The 24354-nt window shown below is 38.5% G+C and overlaps 3 protein-coding genes across 13 annotated transcripts in view; 2 read left to right on the top strand and 1 right to left on the bottom strand.

Moving 5' to 3' along the window:
* LOC108615669 (G protein-coupled receptor dmsr-1) overlaps positions 1-24354 on the top strand; it is a 54888-nt gene that overhangs the window by 18368 nt on the left and 12166 nt on the right. For 8 of the 11 annotated variants that reach the window (XM_018010331.2, XM_089470675.1, XM_089470677.1 and 5 more), the window contains one exon: positions 8250-8326. The exons of 2 other annotated variants lie outside the window; for them this stretch is intronic. The gene's annotated coding sequence lies outside the window, so the exon portion shown is untranslated. Of the gene's footprint in view, positions 1-8249; positions 8327-23127; positions 23269-24354 lie in introns of those variants that run through there. One more of the 11 variants, XM_089470680.1, reaches the window with a different exon arrangement.
* On the bottom strand, positions 12409-12905 carry LOC108615679 (uncharacterized). Its single transcript, XM_018010344.2, has 2 exons — positions 12710-12905; positions 12409-12640 (listed from the first exon to the last, which is right to left on the bottom strand). Exons 1-2 carry the CDS (start codon positions 12819-12821, stop codon positions 12540-12542), a joined length of 213 nt encoding a protein of 70 aa, XP_017865833.1. The 5' UTR covers positions 12822-12905; the 3' UTR covers positions 12409-12539.
* LOC108615667 (uncharacterized) lies at positions 20844-23022 on the top strand. Its single transcript, XM_018010327.2, has 2 exons — positions 20844-21274; positions 21346-23022. Exons 1-2 carry the CDS (start codon positions 21149-21151, stop codon positions 22930-22932), a joined length of 1713 nt encoding a protein of 570 aa, XP_017865816.1. The 5' UTR covers positions 20844-21148; the 3' UTR covers positions 22933-23022.

Here is a 24354-nt window from a genome sequence, read left to right as displayed (position 1 = left end):
TTGAATATTATTTATTTATTTATTTATTTTTTCCATTTTTCGCGCTAATGGATGAGGACAAAACGTGCTTTCCATATTCTGAAATCGATGGATGTGGTCGCCACATTTTACACTTAGCAAAAAACATGAAGAATACCAAATATATGACGGGTACATCAGTGCCTACAGGGGGCGTGGTAAAAGCATTATGCAATGGGTAGGCGAAATAGGAACTGAATTAATAAGAAGCACACGAAGCTCTGAGTAATCTGTAATCTCTTTGTTGGCTTTCAAAATAATGAGTTTCTCTCAGTGTAGTTTCCCCACAAATCCAAAGAGGGCAATACGCATGGGCCATAAATAATACAAAGTGCGTGTGAGGCATGTGGTTGCGAGAATTCCAGATTCACATTAAAGGCATTTACGTTAAAGTCCTTTTCCGATCTCAGATCTCAGTTTCGTTTTTCGGCTCAAACTATGTTAAGCTGCAAGCCACTTGGCTTTCAGATTGTGCTTGCAGCATGAGACTTCATTCATTATGCATTCGACCTGGGGAACTATGTAAACGGATGAGCGGGACAGGGAGAGAGAGAGATAGACAGAGAGCCAGAGAGAAGCCTTGGAAAATCTGGACTAACAACAAATCTGGCGGGTTATATTTAGTGCAAGCAGGCATAGGTAGCGCAACACCCGAGTAAATGGAAGAAAGCCTGTATTGAGGCAGCTTTGTGAGTGACTAGACTGCATGATACCCTGTATATTCGGGAAGTTTGTATGTAAGTCAAATTGAACGTAAGCTTTAGCTAGCTAGCTAAGGATATATTCTTATGGAAATTTTTGAAAACTCGTATACAGACTCCAATATAAAAGAATACTCCATATACAGTCGAATAGATTCTGATGTTTCAAGCAGCATACCCACTTGCTGTTAGCCTTTTCAACTGCTACAGGGTATACCAAAAGGCAAGCAGTGCAAAGCGTCTGCTAACACTGCGCTAAGCTAGAAAAGCACACAGCAGATGAGCACTCGAAAAAAAATAAAGAAATGAAACAAAATTAAAATGTTGCCGTCCACGATAATGATGTTCAAGTCAATGATTATGATAATGATAATGATGTAGAGGTGCAGTCAAGTTTTGCAACTTTTAGAAAAATTACAAAAAAAAAAAACGAAAGTTCTTTGCGTTATCCAATTCGCGCTCATCATTTCGTATTCCTCAAGCGTCAGCATTTCCTACACACCCATAGACGCACACACACACACACTCCGTGAGAACTTTTATCATTTGCATAATTTTCAATGAAATCCTACCTAGGCTACGGCTATGACTGTGGCTGTGGCTGTGGCTGCTTTGCTCACTTATGCGGTGCGATTGTTCATTTTAAAACTTTCGCTGGAAATTTGTGAAAAGAAACCGAAAATTCCATTGCTTTAATTTGTATTATTCTAAGAGCCAGAACCAGCGAGAGCCCAAGCAACAGCCTGAGCTCAGCTCAGCTCAGCCCAGCTTAGCTAATGGCCTCTTAGTGTAGGCATCAAAATAGAATTTGAGAGTTTGTGCATCGAGGAGGCAGCTGTTTTTAGTAAATTACGGGCTAATTGGCATTGAGCCTAATGCCTTTGTGTATTTTAATATTGAAGAACGCAAACAATACAGAAAATATTCTAATCGGATGCTTACAGAATTTTGACGCCCATTAGCCAAGCAACCAGCGGTGCCCCAGATGCCAAGTGTTTTCCAGGTATTTCTCAGCTCTTGTGAATTTCAGTTCAACCCTCGGGTGAATTCATTAACATTTCATAATTAGATATTTCACTAAAAATCTTAAAAAGAAAAGCCATTTAGTTTTAAAGGCTGCGTAGACGCATCAATCAGTTAATTAAGCCGTCTACAAATGAGTCGAAGCGAGTTGGCTCTGAGCTGACTGCGCTGCGCATGGGCATTCATCAATTAATTAATAATTTTCTATCAATAATCAGCTTATCAATTATTCCTTTGAGTTTTTTCTTTTGATCAAGCAGTCTATTAATCAAACAGTCAGCATATCGTTCAGTGCACTGCCCCTCACTATGCTTAAGTCATCTCTTAGTTCTTTGTTCTTTGGTTCTGAGCTAAATACAATCTAAGCTTGTGCTAGCGATTGGGCGTCAGTCAGCTGAATGATCAATCATTTGAGAATGAATGACGTTTGTCTTTCTTTGAGTTCTCTCGCTTCCTCTCAGCCTTTAACTTGAATCATCAATCAATCAATCATATTATTATTTTAAATTTAAATTTGTGAGTATAAAGTACTGTATACATTGTATTACTCAATCATTCTGTGAATCTACCATTTCTTCCTTTACAATTTTGTATCGACATAAATATATAGCCACCCTAGTACTCATACTATTGTAATTATTTTCTGTACTTTGGTTAGGCTTTTTAATTTTATGTTGACTCCCGTTGTTGTCAATATCTTTAAGAAATAAATAAATAATAAATAAAAATAAATAAATAATAATAAATCTGTCACTCAGTCGTATCATTCTATCGACCATGCTTTCAAATGAACTTATTTGATTTTAAGGTATCTTGCATGTCATATCCAGCGCAGTTCATCATTGCTGATTGCCCATTGTTAATCGCTGCGTCAATCAATCACTCAATATAATTGCAAGCGAACGTATCCGCAAGTCAATCCCTGGGATTATTGTCGACTTAATTAAATTCTCACCTCCCAGTGAGCTCTGACGACTATTTGACTGCACGACTGCCGCGCGGGCTGTTATCTCGGGAGCCAGCTCGCTGTAGTGGCTGAAGATAAAGTTGGCATTGTTATCGCCCCATTTGGACAAAAGTTTTCAGATATTAAAGCCCAAAGGCCGCAGTCAGATAACAGTCAGTCGTTGACTCAATGAACGGCGATTACAGCACATAACAAGAACAATTCATTGAAGCTGGCATCTACAGCGCTTTTCGCTTGTTTTGCTCAGTCGTCTGTGAGCTGCAATAAAATCGATGCACCTAATTAAGCAAATGCGACTTACTGATGCGAAAGATAAGCATTCAGCATCCATCAGGCATCCAAACAATGCAGCGGGCGACTGTAAACTCTCAACACCTCAGCGCCAGTCTTTGATCCCTGCTAAAAGATTGAAAGATAACATCTTTAAGAGATATTACTCTTTACTCTAAACTATTATTAAGGTATTCAACTTTAAGCATATGTAAAATGAATGTTTACAGCATTTATAGAGACATATTTCATGAGAATTGCAGAGAAAGGCCCAACTGTTGTGCACAGTTGTGTTCCAGCGAATTTTAGTTTCCCTTTCTGCATGTTTTTGAATTCAGAGGACCAATTTAATTTATTCAATTACATTTATACCGCTATATTTAGGTACTGTATTCAAATATTCAGGAGATGACGGTGTTAAAAGTTGTTATCGCTGATGTCACGGGATTGGGGGTAGCTACGCTTCAGGATGTTGTCAAATTATTGTGAGCGTTACGTTAAACCTGTTCGAACAATCTTCAATTTGCATAAATTAAAAGCGTTATAAATGAACGTCAAGGGAATTGGCATATAAATAATAGAGTATGCACAATAATTACGACAAAGCTTACGACAGCTGTGCCAGACCCAGGCCCCTCTACCCCGTCAGACCCCCTTTTTGTCATCTGCTCAATGAATCTTAAATCCTTTGGACTCTTGTGACATAATGCGTCCTTAGATTGAGTGCTTAGTGTATTGCGATTCAATTCAAATAGAGTTTATTATATATCCATTAGTTTATCAATGAAGATGGGAATTTAGTGTATAATAGTTATGTAAAAGTGAAGGTAGTCATGTTTCTCGTATCGGGCAGGTATACCCACCTCTACCTCTTAGTCGGGCACTCCCTACGTCATATTTGTTTATTCCTACTTGCAAAACCAATTATTATAATTATCGTATCAATATTTGCTTGGCCCATGTACGCTAAACTTTGTCAAACAACTCACTTGGCTTTGAGCAAACATTGGGCTGGGGCGAAAGGCCAACTGTGTCGTCTCCAGGGTCCTGCGTTGCTCTTGATGAATGGGTTCAAAAGAAATAAACAACGCCTGACAACTGGTAAATCAAAATGCAGGAACGAAAAAATTGGAAAAAAAATAAGGAAATATGATATATGTTCGCCTCGCGCTGAACATGTTTAATGATACATGTCCAGCTGCTTGGCCGAACTGACGCCAAAACAACAACAGATCGTCGCCAGGGTAACGTGTCCTGTGCACAGAAGCCGCGCGATTTATGAGCCAATGGAATTCGCTCTGCGGTTTTTCTTTTTATCACCAAATGCGAGTCAGCATGACACAGCCACAATATTTCTGTTATGTATTTTTTTCACATGCTCCGTCAAACAATAGCGTCGAAATAGCTAGGGTATGTACAAACAGTGCTCAGTTAGTAGTAGGAAAAATTAAATTCCACCTAAAAAGAGGGCGGGGCTTGCATGAGGAAATCGTATTATGCTGGAAATTGTTTAGTTGGGTACAGCTCCGCTCTATTTCTATCTAGCTATCTCTCACACTTTCAACTAAATATTACAACCTAAATATTTCCATTCCCCAAAATTACAATGTATGTGCCTCTATTATTTGTTTGCGTAGGGTATTTTTTATTGAGCAGATGGAATGAAAACAATTCCAAGAACATATCGAATTTATCATGTGGAGTGTTTCGAAGTGGAAACGCGCCCACCTCTCTGCTTTGTTATTCAATATTCTCTCATATTCCATTCAGTTTTTTTTTATTATTCAAATTTCGATTCACAGGCACGATTGACAAATCGTCCCATATTTTGTTTAAATCCTTTGTAGTTGATGAAATTGTTTTGAAATATGCGAAGCATTAACATTCGGTGAAATTATGCGTTTGTTGCCTTGCCAACAAATCGACTGTGCGTATACTTATTATTTTCTGTAAACAGTGAACGCCACAGACATCTGTTTCAATTACGCTCAAATCGAGCTTGCTATTGAGGTTGAATGCTTGCCCTTTTATCTGAAATGCGAGTTGGCGCAAGTGAGCTCGAAAAAAGGAGCTGAGAGTGAAACCATAAATCGGAGAAAATATCGAGGCTTTTCTCTGATTTGAAAATGGTAAAAGCAACAAGGAAAACTGTATATAAAAATATGAAATAAATGTTAACCATCGGGGAAATCAATCAAAGTTATCGAGGCAGAAAACGTTGGCAGTCATCAAATATTTTATATTGAATTGTATTAACATAATTTTGTATTTGTGATGTGCCAATTGCAAGTCAATCGATAATTATCGATAGTATAAATGCAAATGTATTATTCATATTTATATTATTGTATTGTATTTGCTCTCGCTTGTATTTTATGCATATTAAGGCACATTTTGATCGATTTCTTGTTATTGGAAATTGAAAGCTCTACTCAAAGTGCTTTTCACACGCTGTAGACTTTCTAGTTCAAGGGTAAGCCGCAGTCGTTAGCGTAGGACACGATTTGCATGCGCGTGCAAACATCGCCGCTGCGAACTTGAAGCGCTGCGAGTCCTCGTCTGTTAGCCAAATGAATAATGAGTTATGCACACTGATGCCTGACCTCGATGCTCAGTGTGTTGGCTGTAAGCTGACGCTTCTGCTTCTGCTGCTGCTGCTGCTGTTGTTGTTGAGTCAACAATATCTAGATTCGCATATGATATGATTATGTTAATAAGTCGTCGCCTAAGCGCCTCTAATAACATTGCCAATAATAATGTCTGTGCCATGGCCACGCCGCAGTCAAGTGCTAAGTGCTGCTCGCGCATTATGCCAACAATGAGCTACTTGAGCCACGATTCTTCTAAAGCCCAGTTCAACGCAGTTTAGCTGATTTGTTAGGTCTGTGTGTGTGTGAGTGTTTGTATATAGTATCATCTTGCACTGGGTATAATTGTAAGGCTTTTACTTTTTATGTACTCACAATTACTTAAATACACTAGGAGAGGGACTTCTCTCAGTTTTAATGCAAATAACGATGACAATGACAGTGTAATGCCTCTGCTTTTTATGTACTCTTAATTACTTGAGTACACTCAGAGAAGAGTTTTTCTCATTTTGAAACTTGTCATGAAACTTATCGTGAAAATAACAATGGCAAAGTCAATGACATTGGCCATGACATTGACAATGATAATGACTTTGAATTATCAATTTATGTATAACACTAACAGTCAACCCATCGATTTCTCTCAGTGTACGATTGTGTGGGTTGCTCTCTGCTTAGGCTTTCGAAGAGCGTCCATCATAAAACGTGGATCTGTGTCTGTGTCACTGTGCTGACGCTAACATTGAGGCTGACAATGTTGATGTCGATGTCGCTGCGAAGGCTGTTGGGCAGTGGACTCAACATAAGTAACGTCAAAGGTCAGCTGCCGAAGCGAGCTATTTCATGACGCTCAACTAGACCAGAATGTATTTCATCAGACATTCGAATCAAATACCGGAAAAAAGAAGAGGACGAACCCGTTCCGCAGACACCATAAAATGCTGTTGCTGCAAGGGTTGCCAACAACAAACAGCCGGGCTTAAGTGAAATCAAAACCAATGTAGCGTGCATTCACACACACGCACACACACACTCACTCAGTGGGACAGTTATCCTGTTGTGTGTCCTTTTTGCTTACATCAATTTTTTCTCTCTCGATTTTGCGCTGCTTGCTTTAATGGGCGCCAACTTTTCCATTAGAATGGCGAGCGTTTATATCCTGAAGAACTTGCATATTCAATATATGGCAAATGTTAATCTCTGTCGGACGCACACACACACACACACACACACACACACGCACTCATTCAGCATTCGTTGATTACATATTTGTTGCATACTTTTTGGGTGTCCGTTTTATTATGAGCTCTTCGCTTTGACTCCGTTTTGATACGCCCACATCAAAGAGGCTGAGGCAAAAGTTTCTCTGTGCAAAATGAAGCAGATTTACCATTTATATTTACAAAGACTGAATTATCACTTGGGCGAATTACATACAATCACACTGAATATGTGTTGGGCCTGGGACTCGATTTCACTCGTATCATTATTTCATATTAAGCCAACAGAAGACGAGTGTGGGCAAACAGAGCTGGAGGCAATATAAAAGGCTTTTACTTGTGTACATATCCCATAATAGATTGGGTTTTCCTATTTATGGCATTTTAAAGTGTTTCGAAGAGACAAGCACAGCTTTGTGTTTGCTTAGAGTGGAAGGAAAATTCTCCCCATATAAAATGTTAAATTGGAAGACTATTAGAGCAGGGCTGCTGGACAGTTATTGGCTTACGATATAAATAATTTGGCTATGTACATATATATATATATCAATAGTGCAAGTATTTAGTTTATTTTATCGATAGACAAATATCAGTTTGAATGCAAACAGAAATTTCGATAAAGATCAATTTAAAGACTACAGATTTTAGCATGTAGCTGTTTAGAAGGTATTTTCAAGGCGATCAAACTCAACCAGAACAACCTCGACTTGCATGTGTAATTATAAATTCAATAAAATTTGCAATTAAACTAATGGCGCTTAATTAACATTCAACGTAATTTAATATTCTGTTTAATACTTTACGAATTATTATTGAATTAAGTAACCATTGATGAGAAAAGCCAAGCCGACAAAAATTTAAATGAGTGATGCATAAATACCCTATACTTGGGTTAATGTTAAGAGTAGAAAGTAATCAAAATAAAACATCAAATAAATTAATGATCAAATAGAAGATACCCATTATAGTTGCCGATATGAAATAAAATTGATACCCTGTACTTATTTAGAAATTTTATAATAGTCTCTATATTTGGAAAATAATAAAACGTTCTTTAAGAAAAATACCCCATAATCGATAAACTACAAGCTGTAAACTACAGGTGTAGCTTACCTATGTCAAAGATATTTTAATTCACAATATAATTACATACTTTGCTGATCCAATTAGTAGATACCCTGTACCCGGTTACTTTTAAGACTAACAGATACTTGGCTGATACCCTATAGCTTCGCGCCAGATATGCCACAAGCCCTCTAGAATACCCTGTACCACTCAATGACCTATCAACGCCCCCCAGATATTTACATTTTTATTAGCACGAGGATTTGGGACCGCAAGAGGCTCTTATCTGATTGTTTGTTGAAATTCGATTTTATTGTAATTTGTCATTTGCTTTTTAACGGTTCAATTTGTTAATGTCAGATTTTTTATTCGCTGTGTATGTTTTGCTTATTTTTAGCACTTTTTGCTGGCGCCAACAATTTGCATAATTAAAGCGTCGTTCAGATAGTGAAAAGCAGATAACGCGAGCTACAGGTAAGTCGAGCTATGAATGCGACTATATATATACAAATATATATCTATATTTGCAATGCAAATTAATAAAGATAAATATCTTTCTACTTTTTTGGTTTTTGTTATTAACAACTGTTAACAAATTTATATGCTCGGCGCATGTGAAGAAGAAATTTGCTTTATTTGTTGTTTGTTTGGGTTCGGTTTTATTTTTGGGGTACAACATTCCAATTGGGAATTTCTAAGCGATTCTGGTTGGCAAATATGTCGAGCCGGATGACAACATGTGGGCGACCCATAAAATACCTAAGACGAGTGTCGTAAAATCAACAACTTCCTAAACAACAAGAGGCTAGTTGAGTAGTAGCTGACTAAAGTGCCGAAGTAAATTTAATGATACTTCATCTAATAAGAAATGCTGTAAACAGACTAATCAAACCTAGGACAGATCTACTTCTGCTGGACTTGGCTTCTCGTCCTGTCTCTCTCTCTCTCCCTCACTCTGTTGTCATGGATTGCTTCTATTAAGGCTATTACTTTGGCCTAATCAATTAGTCTTTATTATGCCATCAATATGTGTTGCACATGGAGGAATGCCTGCAAGATGTATTTGTGCAAACTCCTGAATTCAAAGGTCTTGAGCAAGTTGCTTTTAATGAGATCCTTCTTGTTAAAGATTCTTTTATACACTTTATTGATTCAAATGAGTTTCTATCAGATGTTTCGGGATGTTGACGGTTGTATCCTAGCCGGACATTCACACTGCGACCCACTTCCCTTGTTGCCCTTGTGTCCCTGTTTGCTTTATTAGATTTTTATTCATATGTGAGCGAGCACAGTTTACCTCTGGCATATTGGACAGGTGACAGCTCTTTTTTCGATTTACGTCAATATGTTGCTGTTTCTGTCGTCTTTGTTGCTGCGGCTTCTGTTGTTGCATGTAACTGCAAGGGTCATAAATTGTATTGGCCAACAGCTTATTCGGTGTGCAGACACGTGCCACCATATGGACCCTAGAGGGGGCTCTCAGCATTGGTGTGCATTGTCGATTTCAATATGTTCAAGCAGCGAAATCTTTTTATTGCTCTCAGCCATAAATATGATAGTCAGCTATCAGCATTGTTTGTCCGGCCAACGTCCGTCCTCGGCAGCAAATCGAGTTGAGCCAGTTGACTTTGCCGCTCGAGTTCTGCGTAAACATTCTTCACAACTAGGAGGAGAAGAATGAAAATGGCGACAAAAGTTGAGCTCGAGCCACTGCATCCTTCATCCATCATCTTGCAGCAGGCTAAAGCGAATTTCTATCCACTTGGCCAGCCAAACTTAAAACTTTCATGCTCAATTTGTGTGCATTCAGAAAGTTGAATCAAGTATGTGCGCTGCATATGCCACACAAGTACACTCAGCGAAAAGGTGGAGTGAATAGTAGAGCTTTATAAGTAGTTGAGTTGAATGGAAATGGAATGGAAAATGGAAAGCTTTTCTCTAGAGTTTCTTGTTGATCTTTATTATGCCCTGGTTTTTAAAGAAATGTTAAAGTCAAATTAAACACAGTGCCTACCTAATGTTTGTGAAGAACTGACTATTTGTTCAACTGAAGCACATTTCCTTTTTCGTTAAAGTAGAAAACTTTCTTAGCTTTAATATACTTTCATACCAATTGTATGGATGCAAATTAACCTTTCTGAGGCCAACAACAGCCTGAATTCACTTTATGGCATAAAATCCTAGGCTAAGATGACAATCCTGGCCCACTTTCAGTAATTGGAGACGTCTTATGCTAGGTGCGGTCTATGCTGACATTCTTACGCTTGAATTCGTATATTGTGCTCTAAGGATTATTTTTACGATGGGTACAAAAACAGTTTGGGCTTTTTCGTGCAAGTAATCCTACAACATTCATACTTGAATAATTTTTTGCAAAGAATAAAATAAAATAAACTTTAATACACTTAAAACTAAAAGGCGCGAAAAGTAGTGGAGCATATAATTTTAGTTTGAGGTAAAATACAAAAAAAAAAAAGAATTCCTCGTTCATAGAAAGTTCTGATAATTTAATTAGTTCCTTGTGTTGCTCTGCTTCTGCAATTCCCTTGCTCTATTTTTATATCGTCCATTCTTAGCAGCTTCTTCGGTATCTTCGGTATTTCATATTTATTTGATAAACATTTTTATACACTTGACTATAAAAAGTATTTAAGAAGTAGTAAGAAGAAACTAACAATAAATAAATATATTTGTTAGAGTTTTTTTTATTTAACTAAAAAGTTTAACAAATTAAAAATATGAAGATAAGTTCTTTGTGAATTTAACATTATTTTCGCTCAGTGTTCTGTCGGCTTTCCTTTCCACTTATATGCGACAAACTCTAACGATGCTATCATTTTAGTTTAGCGAATTCCAAAGTTTAAATTTTGCATCCGCTTTCGAGGCTGTGCAACTGCTGTAGGGGATGTCGCATACACACACACGCATGAACGCACCCGCTCACACACACGCACTCAATGCTTGCACAGATTCGCCAGCAGCTCGGAAAATTAAGCTCTGAAATATGCATGCGATCTAATGGTTACACGTGTAGCAAGTCGGTGTTTTAACGGAGGCCGAAGTAGTTTAACAAGCAACTGAACTGAATGAGTTCTTCGTTAAAGAATAAAGATTGCCGTGAGTCGTATCTATAGCTACAGTGGCACACAAACAAGATTTTCTCAACACCATTGACTTCACTCCATTCATATATCTCTTGTGTTGGCCTCTGTGTCGCTTCTTTGAGTCGCCCTGGTGACTCGTTTAATTGGCAAATAATTGTAAACGAGGTAAAGGGAGCAGAAACTAATTGGATTACGACCTAATTAAAATCTGCCAAATGACAATAACAAAGCCAGCAGCAGGACATCGACTCGATTTATTAATTTCGCACCGGAATTGGAATTCAGTTTGGAACGAAATCGCAACAAAAACTAAAAGCGAAAATGCAAAATGCTTTTGTCTTAATGGATGCGGGTTATTCCACATGATCTGCATATGTTATTTAATAAACATAAATTCCAGATTCTCTCTCTCGCTCTCTCTTCCTCTTTCTCTCTCTCTGTTCTTCTCTCTTTCGCACTCTCTGCGTGAACTTGCTAGGAAATACCCAGGCCTTCAAACAATCGACTTTTTAATTGTCTGTGTTTAATTGGTTAATTAAAAAATACATAAATTTCAATAGAATTCACGCCACTTTTGAAATAAAAAATAATATACATGTATATATGTTTGTTGTTGTATTTTGTACTAATCTCATTATAATTATAAATGAGTGTGAAATACTAAATAAATTAAAATATATATCTCTATACATGATTTGCTCATGTTTATTAAATGCCATTGGGCACATTAACTTTGACTAAAAACAAGCTAATGCATTTAATTTGCTTACCTTTCATTTAATTTGTTTCACTTTTATTTTTATTTAAAATAAATTTGTTGTAAATAAATTATGAATATAGTTATAATAAATTGAATTGTAATTAAAAAGGGTTTTTAGTTGCGTATAATGATTTTGTTAAAATGTATGTAACAGGCAGAAGGAGGCGTTCGGATCGAGTTTCTTATGTAAAAAGCAACAATTATTCCAGTTTTATTTTATGCATTAAACCCCTTACCAAAAAAAAAAAAAAAAAAAAAAAATAAATAAAATAAAAAAAATAAAAAAAAATGTTTAATGTTTGGTAGCAAAGGTCCATCTACATAAAAAGTTATTCAATACATAAATTTTCATACATATTGTAGTCCATAAGCAGTCACTGCGTCAACTGCGCAGTTAGCAGAGCATGTTATTATGTGAGTGTTTGTTATATATGCACAAAGAATACTTGTAGCTTCAGTACATCAGCAGAGGTCAGGGGATCTAGAGAAAATAATAATTTTGAAATTATGAAGAAATTTTCGAATTTTCAGCAAAATATATTTGAATTTTGTAGTCAACTACAGTTAGCAGAGGACGTTATTATGTGTTTGTTACATATGCACTACGAATACTTGGAATATCATTTCATCAGGAGGATCAGGGTCTCTAGAGAAAAAAATACTAATCTCGAAATAGTGAAGAAATTTTAAAATTTTCAGTATAAAACCGTTTTTATTTTTTAGTTTTAACACAAGTTTTTTTAAAATGAATTTTTAGTTTTTAACTCTTATTAGACTAGTAAACACAACAGAGGACGGCAGAAACGGGACATTTCCGACCGACTTAGAAGAAGTAATTGCGAGGCACAAACGTGTTTGGGTCGATGAGCGTGGCCACCTCCGCGGGATAGACTCGCGACGGTCCCGGGATGCGGTTGTAGGCAGCTGCAAGGCGACAGAGATAGAGGAGAGTTGAACAGGAAAGAGAATCCTGGGGCGGGAGTCGTGACTTACCAATTATCTTGCTGATAGCGGTCTGTGCATCCAGTATTTGGGCAGGGGCAGCATTCGCCAGGAACAGGCAGACTGTGACGAACAGCAGAACAATTGCAAACAATTTCGACATTTTTCGTTGGTGGGGATTGAGCTGACTCCTGCGAGTGCTGTTGCTGTGCTGATGAACTTTGTTTCAGGTCTAATTAGCAAAGTCACAGGCGCCGCTATTTATACCCGAACAAAAAATGAAGAAGGCGTTTGTTAGAAGTCGAGCATGAATGGGAAGCCGCAGCCTCCCGGTTTTGGTTCTCAGTTCTCATTTCTCGGGTCTCAACTCTCTCTGATGCTGCTGCTGCTTCTCCCCTTTGTTTTCTGTGTGTCGAAATTGATTTCTTGTTTTGAGACGCCGAAATTAATTTCGTTGGCGCCTACCCAACACAAATATGCGGCAGCTGCTACGATATTTAATCCCAGCATACAAATATATTAAAAGAAAACGAGTCAGATTATTGTGGAAGCAGCCTAAACGACTGCTTGATACGCGCTCGAAAGAGTGTATGAAATTGTTGATCCAATGTGGGTGGTAATGAGATTATGGGATTCTTTGTTGATTCGTTCGAGTTCATAAATCGGAATCTGAATACTTTGTTGGGCAGACTTTGAAGACTTGCGGATTCCATTAACATACAGCAAATTGGATTATGAGCTATTCAGAGTTCGCTTCGACTTGGCTCTCTTTGCTATATCACACATTTCTCTCAGAAGCAAGGTAATCTAGCGGTTGTTTCAAGAGGCTTCCAAGTAAATTAAATATTTAAATGTTCTTTTTAAGCTGTGACACGATTTCAAATTACATCAAGAGATGCTTAAATTCCTTGCTTTGCTGTCAAACAGACAATCTGACACAACTCAATCCCAATTGATAGCATAAACCTGACAGTCACTCGACTCTTGGGGAGCTCGACTTGTTAAGCTAGGGCAGATATGCCACCTCTTCCACCTCCATCGAAACTGTTACCATACCGAAATTTGCAAGAGACAGGTATGCAGACACAACCCACAGCCCAGAACCCATCGACTCGCTTAACTCCGGCATGAACGAGCAAACAAAAGAAGCCTGAAACGGGTTCCGCCAAAGAACAAACACGGCGCGACGCCGGCTGGGAATTCCAATAGCATGAAAAGTAAACAAACAAAACAAAATATTGACTATTTGAATATTGCAAGAGAAAAATAAACAATTTTTTATTTTTTATTTTTAATATGAATTTATATGCAACATTTATTGAAATTTGCTTAGATATGTCTCTTTATTCTCGTTTGTGTTTTATTTCTTTTTGTCTAGGAATTTCTTGCAGGTTCATTGTACTAATTTTGTTGTTCTTCTTCGCATTTGGTTTGGTTCTGGGTTCTGCGTTCTGGGCTCTGGGCAATACCCAGCTTTTTCGTGTCAGGTTTGTCCGTGGCGTTAAGATCAAAAGACAAAAATCGTTTGATATTGCGCTTTTGTCGCCTTTTGTCGCAAACGAGTTTCATAGAAAGTAAAAACCTTTTTATATTGTTTTTTATTTAAATCCGAAACGAGCTGCGCCTCTATCTGTTATTTATTTATATATTAATTCTTGACTTTATGGCAGGAATAGAAATTACACAACTTATAGAGTTGAAGGTCGGAAATGAAAGGCCTAGGCAAAATAGTCGAAATATCTGAAATTATTTTAATATTAATATTTAATGTTAATATTTAGTAATATTTATATATAAAGGATATGCTGATTGAATAAATCTAAGGATCATTTAATCCATAAGCAAGCATGACCTGTTGTCTGTCTATCAGCCCAACGCGAGCTTCGGGTATTATCTAGATCTCTACTACTTTATTGCAAATGTCTATTGTGTTTAATAAATTTTGGAAATATTAAGTAGGCCTAAGAGATATGCCCTGTATGTGTAAATATACATGCCTACTTAAGTTAACTCACCCAAGAGCTTATCGCTTGTCTTCGGAGCTAGGGCAGCGTCTTAACAAGGGTTTGCCACGGGCCGTTGGCTGCTTGGAGCATCCTCGCCGCAGTTAAAAGTGGCAACAGCTGCACAATGACAAACGACAAACTGTTTCCGTGTGGCTGTGCGCATGTGTGCGTGTGTGTGTGTGTGCGTTTGCTGCGTATTCATTGTACGTGTTTTGGGTGGATTTGACTTATTCTAGATCCATACGCTTTTAGGCACATTTGACGCGCACTCTTGAGCAAACGCAGAAAAGTTTGATTGGAATTTCGCTTGATTCCCACGCCACGCCCACGCACGCCCAACTGCTGGTTGTCATCAAAGACATTGCTATCAATATATACATATATGCACATACACACATACACATACATATGTATATATTTAGTGTGCATAATGGTAATGGGCGCACGTGACGACTTGGGACAAATTTTGTCAGCAACCTAATTGATTGAGACAAATGCGATGCGATGCGAATGCGTGATGTGACGACAGCAGAAAATCAGGATGATTCCTACTCTACTCCACTCACTCTTCCTCTTCCTCTTCCATCATTCATTCACTCATTCTCTCATTCACCCTGCACTTGTTGCATGGGAAACGGGCTGTGTGTCTCACACATGTTGGCTCTCTGAATTGTTAATCTAATCAGCCGCGTGAGTCGCGGCAATGATACAAAGCTGCTTATCACAGTTGAGCTTTATCAGGCAGTTATATAATCCGCCTCCCTCGCTCTCTCTCTTTCGCCACCCCCCTCCCAAATGTACTTGATACTAAATATTAATAATGAACCTCAACGATTCGCAGACATTTCTTACTCATGAGCGTGATATGGATTAGATTAGGCGCAGGTGGAGCGAAGAGTTTTTGGAAAGTCAACAAGGAAAACTGGCAAAATATTATATAAAAATACAAAACTGAATGGAAACTGTCAGTTCCATTTAAGCTTACGTACTCATTGAAACCTAAGCAGCTTTGTTTTTCTTTGCTAAAGTAGCTTAATTCAATTTACAGTTTGTCCATGGCCGAATGTTTTGATTCTGATGAAAACTCATTGCAGTTCTCTCAATCAAGATCTGCTATTGAAAACAAAATTCAAGCTAAATGTGAATCTCAAGGTACTTTAGCTCTAATATTGTGAGAATAGTTTATTAAAGTGTTCAAATAATTTAAACTCAGTTAAAATATGAATGGAGACATTGAGGGTGAGTCCCTTATTGCGTAATTTAATTCAGGGAAAGTGAGGACCTTTGACAAATAATATTGTTGCTTAGCTGCACTTTGCGCATACTCAATGTTGTTATATCTTCCAAGAAATAATTTATGCCAGAGCCAATAAGAAATTTGAGATTAAAATGAGATTAAAAATGACTTTGTGCTACCCTGCGTATACTTAGTATTATTATATTCTTATCTACAGTTAGTTAACAAATTTAAAGGAAACATGGACAAGGCCCTTGCTAATAGGAATATGTCGGCATTCATTTAAATTAAGTCTAAGAAATTAACCGTATTTGCCCCACAGTCTAATAAGCTTATTGCTTAGCTGCATTCTGTGCATATTTACGAAATTCGAGCTTTAAATTAGATTATAATTCACTTTGTGCTATACTGCGTATACTTAATTATTATTGTAGAGTGAGAAGCTGCCGCGTTAACTTTGTGATGCTTATAAAATTTACCGAAGCCCAATCAATTTATAGTAATTTCGTGCCTGAAAAGAGATTAAAATAACTTTGTCCTCCAGTGCGTATACTTAATATTTGTACATAAACAAAAATCGATTGGGATCGTCCCACAGGCATTCAGATTAAATAAAATTGATTGCACAACAAATTTGCGAAATAATTAAAAAGAAAAAAACACACGCGTTGTGATACGCTGCGTATGCTTAATATGATTCTGCTGCACATTGAAGCGGCCCTCGTTTTATTTGTGCTGTGTGCAAATTTCAGCAAAGCACAAAATATATACGCTTGAGGGTGTCATCAAAATAAACAGAGTGATAGAGAGAGAGATAGATAAAGCGAGTACGCGCGAGAGCGAGATCGAGAGATAGGCGCTGTTAGCATAAACAATAAGCGCAGCAATGAATGAAAAAGCTTCGCACACAATAGGGACAAAAGGCAGGCATAAACATATTGCCCCAGGGGCAAATTTTCAAATTATACGCTTATAAAGAATTGCCAGCTACTTTTTGCTGTACTGTATTTGTGTGTATTTCTTTTTCTGTTGTTGGTTTGCTCCTTGGGGCTTACGCGGCGTATGCGCAATGTGCAAAGGATTTGCGTGAAGTCAAGTAATTTGTGAGATGGAAGCCCCAGCTAGCTTTGCTCTCTGGCTGATTGATGCGGCATTAATTAGCCCTAATCAACAATTTACGGTTAACTCTAAAATATCATTTACTTGAGTGAATTAACAAACATACATGTATACATACAAGACATGCATTCACATGTATATGTATGTCTGTGTTTATATCGTGTTTATATCTATGTTTCTTTCATAAGATTAATGCTGAGACTCCTCTGGGGTCGCATTTGGCTGGTTTTAGCATAGAATTGTAAGATTTATTTCATTTAATTTTGTTCACATAAGCACGAGAAGAAGAATGGAGTGAATCAGGTTGTAAATTAATTACATAAGTTGCCATACCTCCCTCGCCCACCAACTCTCCGCCAAGCGCGTCTTCTATGTCCTTTTCAATGAGCTCCTCATGCAATGAATAACAAATGTTGCACATAAACTCAATGCTTTTATGTTATGCGCATTATTTTGTGGCAACAAGGTTTGCCACACACACACACAGATACCAGACATACACACATGTAAACCTGTAGCATGTTTACCTGCTGTCAAGCTGCTTAAAAATGCTTTAGACGGTTTTTGTTTACATTGGACTAAAGCTGGAAGTCGATCAAAGACTTGGACTAAGTCGATATACCCAATCCCCATTCTGTTGCAGGGTATATACATTTAACGACAACTTTAGATGCTGCCAGTTGTTAAATTCCGTTGTTGCAAAGTCTTCCCCTTGCCCACCCGCAGTTGGTAATGCCAAAAAAGTTTTGCTCTTTATGTCCACTGAGAATGGTCTAGTCTTGATATAACGGTTTCGTGGCAGTGTACGCTTCGGGCAGGGGGAGGTATATTTATTCTCAATTAAGATCTATCTGCCTTTAATAGCAGCTCTGCGCAGGAATCGCGGTATCTGCTAGTCGCGCACTCCCGACCCAGTTCTCACATGTTTTGCCTTAGACTCGGCACGTTTTTCACTCGAACTTAAAGCTAGCTCGGGAAGTGTTTGTACTTAAATCGCATGGTGGGTGAGCGATGCAATATATAGACAGTTATTCAGCAGGTAACATGAGCCTGGACACTTGAAAGTCTTATCCCAACCTATTACCTATGCAGAATGCGTGTTGCGAAATAAAGTTGAGAGAGACCCGAGCACGTCATTTTGATTGCCTTTCATGAACAACACTTCTGACTTTATGACAGCGTAACAAAACGAACCTTTCAAATGTGTCCCATCATATTTTCAGCATATATTTCAAGCTTGTAAATCAACTTAAGTATTTACACAGGCCGAAAGAAAGAGACGGAGTGCAAAATTTAATATGGTTGAAGGGGTCTAGATAAGAAACAATCGGTACATATATCCATGTCAATTAAAGAGAGCATAAACTTACAAAATGACTTCTTGAACTTTTCACGACTCTCGCTCGAGTATTATTTGCTCGAATTCAGATTCAACTATCCCTTATGTTTCGTAAGAACCAATACTATCGATCGAGTTTTCCGTTCATGGTTTTCTTTTTGCATTTTCCTCAGTGTATTTAGGTGCGCTTGTAACTGCATTGCGTCTTATTTATGAAAAGCAAGACAAGTGCTGCAGTTGTTTCGAAGAGGCAATTAAATAGAATTATGACCCCTTCGATTCGAACTCATGTTTGCCATAAATTACTAAAAGACAATTTTGCATAAGCAATTTGTACGGCTCACGTCTCTATACATTTATATATAAATACACCATAGTGGCCACAGCTCTTTGAGCCTTAATGCTTACACCTTGAGCAAAGGACAAAGCAGAGCTGCTTAAAGCAAGTGACGCATAAGCCTTCGACTAGGCAGCATATGTTTCTATTTATCTTACGGATGTATGGTGGGTGGACTGGGTGGACGGAGAGGATGGAGTGGGTGGTTTGCGTGGGTTCCGCTGGGTGGGTGTGGGTTATTCATGCATAATTAATCATGTTGTGACGCCTGATGTCTTTTTGTGTTCGGGGCATGCGTTTGTCAGTTGACATGGTCGCGATTTTTTATCACAGCCCGAAGAGAACCCAAGCTATATTTATCTAGTTACTAACGCAACCAGTTTTGCTCTATGCCCGCCAAGCGGAGCGAGCAAATGGGCGTATGCTGGACCTATGTCCTGCAATGTGAAGTCATTTGGGAAGCCCGACAAAATGAAACGGCTTCTTTTTGTTACGCTGCTCTATAGGTTGTCAAAAAATAATATATGAAGGTCTATTGGGGGCGTATAAGAGGGCGTTAGAGTCCTTAACAGCAAATTGCTCCACAAATAGATCTCTGCATCTCATTATAATCTATCTGTGAGCGTGCATCGTGCAGTCGCTCAAACCCATTCGGTTCCTTTTAGCTGTTTAGCTGTAGCTCAATCTCAATCGTCATGAACAGAAATCTCAGACTTGTTTCCCTGCGGGCCAGGACCTACTTTCCTGTCTCTACGCACGTTTGGCCACGATAATTGTTGGCGTACATCACAAGCAGCGGCAAAAGGAACTAGAAAAAGCACTTTAGTCGGCAGTGCACGACTATCAGATATCCGCTGCTTGTTTTCAATTATAAATAAATTATAAAATTGTTTTGTGTAGGGTATATATGCATATGTATGTACGCATATCAAATAACACGTCTTTAGATTTTATTGTAATGGAGATGGATGAGGTCAAACAGCGGAGTGACAGACCATATACACCGATATGCCTGAAGTCGATGTGTATTATCTTCTTTGTGTATTATCAATACTGTCCTATAAGCCAATACACCCTGCCTGCACTATGGTTGCAGGGTAGAATTGTATGTATTTTATATATCAGCAAGAAATGTAAAAAATATGTCTGTTAAAGCAATTGGGCTCATTCAAAGGCCTATTTCTGAGTGTTGATGTGGAGGCCTTAACATTATTTTTTCTGTCGCCTGTTTGGACGCATAATTGAAATAAATATCTCGTCGCATGGATATACTTATGTACACACATATATAAATAAATATACATCTTTTTGGATTTATTTTTGGTTTACTCACTTGACAACGAATGGGAACCTTTTCTTATTTTCTTCTATTATTCTCTATTATTTCTTTACTCTGTTTCTGTTCTCTGTGATGAAAGCAATTTAATTTGAATGAATGAAAAACTCGCAAACATATGCTAGATGAGAGAATTCGTGGAAAATGTTGTTTATTTTCTCCATTGTTACTAAGTGCTTGTCGATTATGCAGTCTGGGCGTGCAATATTGTAATTGCTACGGAATTCCTAATGCGTAAGCAAGAAAAGCATTCTTTTGTAATAGAAAAACCAAAACAAAATCACTAACAAAAATAATTGAATATGTCTATCACGTGCAGGAAATGGAATTTAATTGAATTTATAACAATAGAGGCTTGGAATTTTGTTTTTGAATTTTGTTATTTAATGCCAATAATATGCATAAAGAGTAAACTTAAATATTTTTTTTTTTTAATATTTAACTTCAACAATTTTTAAAAAAATTTTTGAACTAGTAAAATAAATTACTATAAAAAAATTAAAATTTTTAATTACTTTATTTTATTATTTATTAAATTATAATTATTTATTAAATAAGAATTTTATTATTATTATTAATATAAATAAAAATATATTATAATTATTTATTAAATTAGAATATTTTATTATTAATCAATTTATTATTATCGCTTTTTAAATATTTACTTATTTCCATTCATTTACTATATTTCTTTCTTTTTAATTGTCTCAACGAATTTCGCCTTTTTAAATCTCATCTCATTTGGCGCGCTTCTCTTGCACACTCTTCGGTGCTATCGTGTTATCGATATTTGATCTGACATGCGCACAAGCATCGATACCGGAGTCAGCTGTTCACTGCGTGTGTACTCATTCAATATGGCGTTGTTTTGTAAAATTTTATAAATGTTTGTTGAGCATCGCAGTGTAAAATAAAAAGAAGAGCTCAAGATATTTAATAAGTTTTCGTCAACTAATAAAAATAAAACGAAACAAATTAAAAAGACCGCTCGCGAGGTAGAGGAAAGAAAGACTTGAATTGGCGTGTGAAAAACAAAAATTGAAAATTGTGTTTGTTTTTGTCGGCGCCGGCGTAAATTTTCAGGCGCCAAAAAAGTCAGAAAACAATAAATAGAAGATGGAAGAGGAAATAATGCCTGCGGCTACCACAAATGGCATGACAGCAGATAAAGTTGAGGCGCTGCTAAACGAGAAGGAGGCGGAGGCCTGCAAAGCCGCAGAGGAGGAAGCACTTGATGATGAGGTGGGCAGAGTGGGAGGCGGGGTTTGTTAGAGCGAAACACAGCAGTAAAAATATTGCTTAACATTTTCTAGGGCAACGCAATGATTCAATACGACGGCCAGGCAGCAGCTGTGGAGGAGCAAGAGGAAGAGCACGAGAAGGAGGTGGAGGAGGAAATGGGTGAAGCTGAATATCTAGAAGATGAAATGCCCGATGAAGAGTGTGAGAGCGAGGGGGAACTAACAGCAGGAACAGATGTTCAAACCGATAAAGGCGCCACAGCAACAACAGTATCACAGGAAACAACAGTCGAACGAAAAGAAGCAGAGGCAGACACAGAAACAGTGACGGAGGCAGAGGCCGAGGCAGAGGTAGACGCAGAAGCAGCAGGCATACCAGCAGAAGGAGAGGCAGAGGCAGAATCAGCAGTCGAGACGGAAGCTGAGACGGAGGCTGATGATAAGGAAGCCCCTGTTGACGATGTTGGAGAAGATGCTGAGGATGAAGCTGAGCAAGAACCAGAAGAGCAAGAAACTGTTGAAGATGAAGTTGTAGAAGAGCTGGTAGAAGAGGCGGAGGAAGCCGAAGATGAGGGAGAGCTAATCACAGGCGACGATGCACAGGAAGAACAAATGAATCTCAGTGCGCGCTCTGGCGCTTTGGCTGAAGAAGTGGACGAGGTACAGTGTCGAGTCTGCACCAGCAAAGATCAGCTAATCAGTCTCTTTACGAAGACCAGTCAGGGGAGCGTGCCTGTTGACATGCTGCTGCTCCTCTGTCCGAGTGTTTCCATAGCGCTGAAGGACTTTATGCCGCAGTTCATATGCAGCAGCTGCTTGCAAAGTCTCACCGTTGCCATAAAGTTGCGCCAGCAACTGGAAAGTACCGAAAAAGAACTGCGCAAGCGTCTGTCGAGAAGCAAGAACAAAGTGCGCAGGCCGCGTGGCTATGTGGTCATCGATGCGCCTGTCTCTGATTCGGCCAGCGAGGAGGATGAGGAGGAGCTGAACGACGATGCCGAGTTCAAGGTCTCCGATGTGGCGGGCTCCACCAGCGCCGACAGCGACTCGGCGGACACGGACATTAGTGAAAAGCGAAGACCGGGCCGACGACGTGGTCGCAAGAAGGGCACCAAACGTTCGGCTGGTGCCAACAGTCAGGACGAGGAGCATCAACGGAAGCGTAGCCTGCAAACCTCACCAGCTGCCAGCCAGGGACCTTTTGAGTGCGACCAATGCGATCTGAGTTTTCCCCGGAAGCAATCCTATGTGATGCATCGCAAGATGCACGATGCTCGGCACGAGTTCCACTGTCAGATCTGCAATAAGAAGTTCAAGGTGCGGGGCGCCTACAAGACCCACATGGAACGCCATGCATCAGAGCGAGCCCAGTTCCGCTGCGAGTTGTGCGCCCAGGTGTTTCGACTTCGAGCTGAGCTGAAGCGTCACATGGCACTCAGTCATGATGAGCACGGCATCATCTATGAGTGCAAGCGATGCCAGCTCACGTTCCTTACTCAAACGCGGCTGCAACGCCATCAGAGCACCGAATGCAATCGTCACTCGGAGGGCAGGGTCAAGCGGCAATCGACGGAAGGGCAGCCCAGCCAGGGAAGAGATCTGTTCAAGTCTGTGGCACCTCTGACGACGACCTACTGGAGCGATAGCTTCTCTGACTAGGCTACCACAGCTCCAGATGCCTTCTTCAATTTCATCTAAAACTGTTCTATACAAATACAAGATGTATATTCCGGACAATTCTAACTGAAATCCCACATTGTGTTGTGTTTTATTAAAAACGAGCATTAACTCGGAAAACGTTTTGTGTGCACGGATAAGTGAGTCCTTTAGCATTCCTGTCTGTACAGACAGTCGCTCAGCTTTAAAGTAATTTTCAGAAAATGCATAGTAGCTCCAGTTTGGCAGTTCATAAATATGTATAAAGTTCTCGTTACTGGAACGGATGACTACATCGGTCAGTTGGCGTAGGACTCGTCAGTTGAGGGGGATTTCAATGTAAGAAAATTTAATTTTACTTTCGTTTATATGTATGTATGTGTGTCGGCTCTCTGCTCAATGGGTGTGATTGAGTAATAGATAAAAATTGACTTGAATGTAAATTTTAGGCAGCGATTCTTCTGAACTGAGTTAGGCTGATGATTTTTGATGTACGTATGTCTGTATTGATGTATGCATACATACGTAGACGAATGTCTATATACGTATTTATGTATGTATGAATGTATTGATGGGTATATGAATGCGCATTGATGTGTGCTTATTGATTGGTGTATATATGTATGCATTGATGTATGCATGCATGTATTGATCAAGAGTCTCAAGTCTCAAGCCTTATTTTGAGTAAGTTTTCTTCGTAATACTTAGATCTGGTGTCGGCAGTCCATTTAGTTAGTTTGTGCAATATTGTGTACGCATGAATATATAGTTGTATAACAATATTTAACTAATACAAGGATAACTACGCCAAGTGCAATGCGGATGCATATTATCTGCATTAACAAGGCTTTTCTTTTGTTATTATATTAGCCAACCGTTTATTAGCCTAAGTGCAATTTATGCCACAATATTCAATGTTATTAAATGGATTATATAGATAGTTAACAGACGAACAGAGAGAGAGAGAGAGAGAAAGAAAAAGAGGAGGTCGTAAATTGACTTTAAAGCCTGATTCTAAGCTCTGCAAAGCGACGCTAGTGTCCAATGCACATTCAACTCGTTGTGCGCTGCATTATAATAACAATAATGTTGTTGCATAATGTGCGTAATCACAATGTTAACTTAATGTTTTCCACAGTGCCATAAGGGCTTAACTGCCAGGATTATGTGCTTCAAGTTGCGTCAATTGAAGTCAGCCACAGCAAGAGGCAAACATTTCGCTCTTGCGGTTCAAACTGCTTGCCAAGACATGGGAGAAGCCTGCAGAGAATTGCATTTAACTGCACCGGTTGCTAGAAATATACAGCTCTAAGCATTCAGAGAAAAACTTGAGACACTTGATTCTTGGAATGCAACATTTAGAGTTTTGATATTACATATTTACTTTATTAATTGTGGTACATTAATTTTACGAAAGTAAGTAAA

The sequence above is a fragment of the Drosophila arizonae genome, chromosome 5, assembly GCF_054131065.1.
Source record: "Drosophila arizonae isolate 15081-1271.41 chromosome 5, UAZ_ARI_1.0, whole genome shotgun sequence".
NCBI lineage: Eukaryota > Metazoa > Arthropoda > Insecta > Diptera > Drosophilidae > Drosophila > Drosophila arizonae.
Note: the sequence above shows the minus strand (reverse complement) of the source record. Positions and strands in the feature narration are given on the sequence as shown.